Genomic DNA, 8,292 nt, shown 5'->3' on the forward strand with positions numbered 1-8,292 from the left:
CACCCCGCATCGTAAGACACACACACACCTGATACACAAACCCCGCATCGTAAGACACACACACACCTGATACACACACCCCGCATCGTAAGACACACACACACCTGATACACACACCCCGCATCGTAAGACACACACACACCTGATACACAAACCCCGCATCGTAAGACACACACACCTGATACACACACCCCGCATCGTAAGACACACACACACCTGATACACAAACCCCGCATCGTAAGACACACACACCTGATACACACACCCCGCATCGTAAGTCACACACACACCTGATGCACCTGACAAATTACACACACAGCTGATACACATGTTTGATGTCAATGCAAACTGTTTACAGTAGACACTACGGTTGAATTGTAATACCTCCTTCTGTCTTATTGTACCATTTACAATGCACACCCAGTTTCCTCTCTTCTCCATTGTATTATGGTAGGTAGTGGCCTGGGTTATGAAGGTGGTATCTGTTGGCAGTTACCCCAAATTCTTTATAGAACCTCTCACTCATCTTTTGTGTTATTTTAACGTTACCTCCTATGCTGTCTAACCAACACTCCAGAAAACTGCAGAGGACGTGAACAACTTTGACCCAGACTTCACCCAGGAGGAGCCCACCCTGACGCCCATTGAGGACCTCCTTCCCTCTGTCAACCAGGACGAGTTTCACAACTTCTCCTTCACCTCTCCTGAGCTGCTGGACGACTAGGAGGCCCTGTGTGACCCCCCAGCACCTCCAGACTTCTGCTGTACCAACTGAGCCATACAGGATCACAATGTGTCTAGCTCTGGCTAGTTCACTGGCACAGTTGACTGGTTGGCACTGCCTTAGCCGGTATCTCTAATTTTGAAAGGCAGTTTAGACTCAGCCCTCGTCACTGTGGTTTATGACTGTCTGGTTCTCTGTAGCTAGAGAGAAGTTACTCAATGAGGCCAGATTTTAGTCAGATGTTGTTTTTCCATGATCCTTCCCTTCATCTTTGGAAAACATGGGACAGTCCTGACTTGTAACCTTGTGTATTAATGCATAATAATGCTCTTACAGTATCTGACTGCAATGCAAAGCAATTTTAATGGCAATTTGTCCCCTGATATGGAAAGATAAATTTGCCTACAGGTACTTCAAGATGAATACAAGCACTTTTTGAACTAATGGGAATTGTGTGTGTCTTTATTCATTTGGCATACCTTTTGTTCAACGCTGGGATCATTATTCAACATAACTGCCTGTGACTCTTGCACAAACGATGGCAGGGAAAAGGGTAACGTAACCAGCACTGCAAAGGTTTCCCAGAACAACTGAGCTGCTCGTTGATACTGGAAGGACTGCAGAGGGGGCTGTGTGAAATAGTTTCTCAGTGACGTAAGTCCTTTACGGAGAACACACACTCAAACACACACACACACTCATTCACTCACTCAATCATTCGAGCAGATAAATGTCAGACACTTTCCCCTTCACTCAAACACAGGGATGTGGTATGTTGAGAGAGAAGAGGAAGGGAGAGAGGGAGACATTGTGTCTTACACCTTGTTTTGTCTCTGCTTTTTAAGAATACATCTCACCCTGTGCCCTGTCAAAATGGTACATTTCTAAAGCTTTGTTCCCTGCATTTAAGATGGGTTTATGAAAGCATGTTTCTAATGAGAACTAATGAGAATGTTTTTATACATCATTTTCTGAAGGAATCTTTTGTCATTGGTCAACAGTGCGAGATGATGCAACATTTCATCTGAATTGAATGAACTGGTGATTCAGAGCTGTTGTGAAATTTCTGAAGGTTTTTCTCTGTTGCATCTGCCTGCACATGTCATCACCTGGTGAAGAGTTGGGCAAATTGAGAAGGTATAGCAGATGTCAGACAATCAAGAAAACCAATTACGAACATGTTAATGGTCAAAACAAAAGCATATTTTAGGTTTATATGGATTAAGGTATGCTTTAACTGCCAATACCTCAATTCTCTCTTTCTATGTTATCCAGTTCTTTGTGATCACAGTCCTTCAACAGTTAAATGAATACCATTTATTAATTTCCCACCCAGACCCACCCTTTCTCACACACTCACGGAATTTATCTGCAATGAGACATTCCTTGTTTGTGGGCAGACAAGCTGGTAGACAGACTGCAGGCAGCCAGCACAGTGAAAGCTGTTTTCAAGGCTGTAAAACCATGAAGGTGATGGAAAATTCTCTCCAATGTCCGTGACTTACAGTGCCTTCAGAAAGTATTCATACCCCTTGACTTATTCCAATTTTTTTTGTGTTCTAGCCTGAATTGAAAACTGTGTAAATGTATGTTTTTTCTCACCCATCTACACACAATGCTCCATAATGACAAAGTTGTAGCAATTTAAAAAAAAAATGAAATACAGAAATATCTCATTTACATAAGTATTCACACCCATAAGTCAATACTATGTAGAATCACCTTTGGCAGTGATTACAGCTGTGAGTGTTTCTGGGTAAGTCTCCAAGAGCTTTGCACACCTGGATTGTGCAATATATGCCAATTTTTATTATTTTCTAATTTCTTCAAGCTCTGAAAAATGTGTTGTTGATTATTGCTAGACAACTATTTTATAGTCTTGCCATAGATTTTCAATTAAATTTAAGTCAGAACTGTAACTCGGCCACCGAGGAAGATTCACTTTCTTCTTGGTAAGCAACTCCAGTGTAGATTTGACCTTGTGTTTTAGGTTATTATCCTGCTGAAAGGTGAATTCATCATCCAGTGTCTGGGGGAAAGGAGACTGAACCAGGTTTTTATCTAGGATTTTGCCTTTACTTAGCTCCTTCCCATTTGATTTTTTATCCCAAAAAACTCCCCAGTCCTCAAGCATACCCATAACATGATGCAGCCACCACTATGCTTGAAAATATGGAGAGAGGTACTCAGTAATGTGTTTTATTGGATTTGCCCCAAATAATATAAGTACAAAAAGTGAATTGCCGCATTTGTTTGCAGTATAACTTTAGTGTGTTGTTGCGAACAGGATGCATGTTTTGGAATATTTGTTATTCTGTACAGGCTTCCTTCTTTTCACTCTGTAAGTTAGGTTTGTATTGTGGAGTAACTACAACATTGCTGATCCATCCTCAGTTTTTTCCTATCACAGCCATTAAACTCTGTAACTGTTTTAAAGTGACCATTGGCCTCATGGTGAAATTCCTGAGCGGTTTCCTTCCTCTTCGGCCACTGAGTTAGGAATGACGCCTGTATCTTTGTAGTGACTGGGTGTATTGATACACCATCCAAAGTGTAATTAATAACTACACTATGCTGAAAGGGATATTCAATGTCTGCTTTTTTATGTTTACCCATCTACCAATAAGTACCCTTCTTTGCGAGGCATTTTGTGTTTGAAATTCACTGCTCAACTGAGGGACCTTTTAATCAATTATCTGTGTGTGGGTACAGAGATGAGGTTGGCATTCAAAATTCATGTTAAACACTATTATTGCATACAGAGTGAGTCCATGCAACTTATTATGTGACTTGTTAAGCAAACTTTTACTCCTGAACTTTTTTAGGCTACCATAACAGAGCGGTTGAATACTTATTGACTCAAGAAAGTTCTGCTTTTCATGGATAGTTAAATAGCAAAAAAATATTGAAAAACATAATTCTACTTTGACATTATTTTAAATTCAGGCTGTAACACAACAAAATGTGGAAAAAGTAAAAGGGTGTGAATACCACCTGCCTAGAGCTAACACTATACATGACCTATTCAAATATATCGGCAACTTCATCCGATTATACTGTCTATGTTGCTTCATGGATCTCCTGAGAGAGGGAGAACGAAAATGCAACCCTAACCATAACAGACATCCATCTGTTTGAGTCATCATGTACTGAATATCTTACAATCTTACTGTCGTCACAGACGATAAATGCATAAACAGGAAACCACAGAGTGTCACGAATGTCGCATCTGATAGCTACAGGAAGGTGAGGTTACTGTTTGTTGAAAGAGATGCCGATGTTGGCCAAGCATTGTGCTAATAAGAAGCTGGTCCAGGAGATGGAAGATGGGTTTGAAAACAACACTTCTCTGGCCTTGAAGGAAATTACATTAGTCCGTAGAAACAATGTGCTGCCCTGTGTTGAACCTGCTCAGATCTGGATGTTCTTGACCCTGAGATGTGCACTGATATGTTCAGATAGAATGGGAACTTCCTGCCATTTTAGCACTGAGAAAGTCTTTAGACTCCTTACTAGAGTCACTGATCTTTTCTGTGGGTGTTGCGCTGGAAGAAATGATTACAGTAAGTATAAAAAAAAATAGCATTGACTGAAAACAATGCCAGAAAATGTCCCTCTCCTAAACAGAGCACAACCCACTTGGCAAAAACTGTTTGAATCAAGGTTCTCTCCACATAAAAGTATATGTGATATTGTTGAATCAATGTGGAAAACTGATTGGATTTGCAAAAAGACATTAACTTATGGGAATGTTGTATTTTTTCCCCAAAAAACTTTTAACCTAATTCCAATGACGTGACCATTTTTGTTGAGTTCAGGTTTAATATATGATAATTGACAACTAACCAAATGTAAATCAAAACTAGATGTTGAAATCACGTCTGTGCCCAGTGAGAAGTAATGGACAAGATGGTACAATGAACATTTTGTACATTGTTGTTCCACTAGCCTGTGCTACAAAGACACACAGGCCTTAGTTGGAAAAGAATGCCTTGCACGGCTCTAAATGTAAAGTCGCAGAAAGATTTGAATGAATGAAACTTTCTATCCCATAATATTTCAGTAAAACCCTGCCAGCACTAAACTCACATAATCCCACCTCTATCTTCTTTATTCTATGATTTACTGGAGCATGAATTTAGCTCAAGGTTTAAGTTGAAATACATTGACCTCTGGAGTCACCAGTGCAGCCTACTCATCTGCTTTAATCAGTCCTTGCCAAAGATTGAACCCCTGTGCAATGTGAGTACTGGTGTGGGCATTGAGCTAAACCACTTGCCTCTTTGCCTCTATTTGTTTACCTCCCTATGCCTCTGTCTGGCAGCTTTTCCTGAGGCCTGTTATGGGTGGATAGACATACTGTCCAAACTGCCATCATACACCAGCTCTGGTTGCTGCTGGCAGTGACTCTGCAGTGGCTGATTGGATCTCAGTTTACATCCTCTGTCCTGGCTGATTGATGACCTGGAGGGGACTATTCAAACTGTCTAAAAGCATTATGTCACAGGCCTCGATTTGGCATCTACCCCACACAGAAAATGACTTGGTTGAAATAGGACTATGTTTATGTTTGGAGCCACTGACAGTATTTGAGCGTCAGTATTGCTGAATGTCTCTTGCTAGCAGACTTGCCTGTCATTCTGGTCTTGTGTGACCTTTTCCACATTTTCTTAAGTTACAGCCTTATTCTAAAATGTATTCAATTGTCCCCTCCCCCTTATCAATCTACACACAATATCCCATAATGACAAAGCAAAAATAGGTTTAGACAATTTTGCAAATATATTAAAAAGTTAAACTGAAATATCACATTTACATAAGTATTCAGACCCTTTACTCAGTACTTTGTTGAAGCACCTTTGGCAGCAATTACAGCCTTGAGTCTTCTTGGTTATGACGCTACAAGCTTGGGGAGTTTCTCCCATTCTTCTCTGCAGATCCTCTCAAGCTCTGTCAGGTTGAATGGGGAGCATAGCTGCACAGCTATTTTCAGGTCTCTCCAGAGATGTTCAATTGGGTTCAAGTCTGGGCTCTGGCTGGGCCACTCAAGGACATTCAGAGACTTGTCCCAAAGCCACTCCTGCGTTGTCTTGGCTGTGTGCTTAGGGTCATTGTTCTGTTGGAAGGTGAACCTTCACCCCAGTCTGAGATCCTGAGTGCACTGGAGCAGGTTTTCATCAAGGATCTCTCTGTACTTTGCTCCGTTCATCTTTTCCTTGATCCTGACTAGTCTCCCAGTCCCTGCCGTTGGCCATCATGCGGGATGTTTTTCAAAGAGTTCAATCTTGGTTTCATCAGACCACATCATTTTGTTTCTCATGGTCTGAGTCCTTTAGGTGCCTTTTGGCAAACTCCAAGCGGGCTGTCATGTGCCTTTTACTGAGTGGCTTCCGTCTGGCCACTCTACCATAAAGGCCTGATTGATGGAGTGCTGCAGAGATGGTTGTCCTTCTGGAAGGTTCTCCCATCTCCACAGAGGAACTCTGGAGCTCTGTCAGAGTGACCATAGGGTTCTTGGTCACCTCCCTGACCAAGGCACTTCTCCCCCGATTGCCTTTCCAAATCATTTCCAATCAATTGAATTTACCACAGGTGGACTTCAATCAAGTTGTAGAAACATCTCAAGGATGATCAATGGAAACAGGATGCACCTGAGCTCAATTTCGAGTCTCATAGCAAAGGGTATGAATACTTGTATAAATAAGTTATTTCTGTTTTTAATTTTTTATAAATGTGCAGACATTTTTAACCTGTTTTCACGTCGTCATTGTGGGATATTGTGTGTAGATTGATGAGGGGAAAAAATGTAATCCATTTTAGAATAAGGCTGTATCTGAATACTTTCTGAATGCACTGTATGTGTGAGTGTGTGGGTAGAGTCTAGTGAGTGTGCAGAGTCGGTGTAAGAGAGTCAGTGTAATAAATCGTCAATGCAATAGTCCAGCTAGATATCCAATATACATACTGCTGTAGGCTACACCTATTCTATTCATATACACACCATTTATATATACAGTGCCTTGCGAAAGTATTCGGCCCCCTTGAACTTTTCGACCTTTTGCCACATTTCAGGCTTCAAACATAAAGATATAAAACTGTAATTTTTTGTGAAGAATCAACAACAAGTGGGACACAATCATGAAGTGGAACGAAATTTATTGGATATTTCAAACTTTTTTAACAAATAAAAAACTGAAAAATTGGGCGTGCAAAATTATTCAGCCCCCTTAAGTTAATACTTTGTAGCGCCACCTTTTGCTGCGATTACAGCTGTAAGTCGCTTGGGGTATGTCTCTATCAGTTTTGCACATCGAGAGACTGAAATTTTTGCCCATTTCTCCTTGCAAAACAGCTCGAGCTCAGTGAGGTTGGATGGAGAGCGTTTGTGAACAGCAGTTTTCAGTTCTTTCCACAGATTCTCGGTTGGATTCAGGTCTGGACTTTGACTTGGCCATTTTAACACCTGGATATGTTTATTTGTGAACCATTCCATTGTAGATTTTGCTTTATGTTTTGGATCATTGTCTTGTTGGAAGACAAATCTCCGTCCCAGTCTCAGGTCTTTTGCAGACTCCATCAGGTTTTCTTCCAGAATGGTCCTGAATTTGGCTCCATCCATCTTCCCATCAATTTTAACCATCTTCCCTGCCGCTGCTGAAGAAAAGCAGGCCCAAACCATGATGCTGCCACCACCATGTTTGACAGTGGGGATGGTGTGTTCAGGGTGATGAGCTGTGTTGCTTTTATGCCAAACATAACGTTTTGCATTGTTGCCAAAAAGTTCGATTTTGGTTTCATCTGACCAGAGCACCTTCTTCCACATGTTTGGTGTGTCTCCCAGGTGGCTAGTGGCAAACTTTAAACAACACTTTTTATGGATATCTTTAAGAAATGGCTTTCTTCTTGCCACTCTTACATAAAGGCCAGATTTGTGCAGTATACGACTGATTGTTGTCCTATGGACAGAGTCTCCCACCTCAGCTGTAGATCTCTGCAGTTCATCTAGAGTGATCATGGGCCTCTTGGCTGCATCTCTGATCAGTCTTCTCCTTGTATGAGCTGAAAGTTTAGAGGGACGGCCGGGTCTTCGTAGATTTGCAGTGGTCTGATACTCCTTCCATTTCAATATTATCGCTTGCACAGTGCTCCTTGGGATGTTTAAAGCTTGGGAAATCTTTTTGTATCCAAATCCGGCTTTAAACTTCTCCACAACAGTATCTCGGACCTGCCCGGTGTGTTCCTTGTTCTTCATGATGCTCTCTGCGCTTTAAACGGACCTCTGAGACTATCCCAGACCAGGTGCATTTATACGGAGACTTGATTACACACAGGTGGATTCTATTTATCATCATTAGTCATTTAGGTCAACATTGGATCATTCAGAGATCCTCACTGAACTTCTGGAGAGAGTTTGCTGCACTGAAAGTAAAGGGGCTGAATAATTTTGCACGGCCAATTTTTCTGTTTTTTATTTGTTAAAAAAGTTTGAAATATCCAATAAATTTCGTTCCACTTCATAATTGTATCCCACTTGTTGTTGATTCTTCACAAAAAATTACAGTTTTATA

The 8,292-nt window shown here is 41.1% G+C and overlaps 1 protein-coding gene across 1 annotated transcript in view; it reads left to right on the plus strand.

Annotated features, from left to right (window-relative positions):
* Window positions 1-1,168, plus strand: part of LOC106598906 (protein kinase C eta type) — a 39,168-nt gene extending 38,000 nt beyond the window's left edge. Inside the window, exon 14 of the mRNA XM_014189932.3 lies at window positions 578-1,168. Coding sequence (XP_014045407.1) covers window positions 578-724 — 147 coding nt within the window. The 3' untranslated portion in view covers window positions 725-1,168. The remainder of the gene's footprint in view (window positions 1-577) is intronic.
* The last annotated feature ends 7,124 nt before the right edge of the window (window positions 1,169-8,292 follow it).

This window comes from Salmo salar, chromosome 01 (genome assembly GCF_965601325.2).
Source record: "Salmo salar chromosome 01, fSalSal1, whole genome shotgun sequence".
Taxonomy (NCBI): Eukaryota; Metazoa; Chordata; class Actinopteri; order Salmoniformes; family Salmonidae; genus Salmo; species Salmo salar.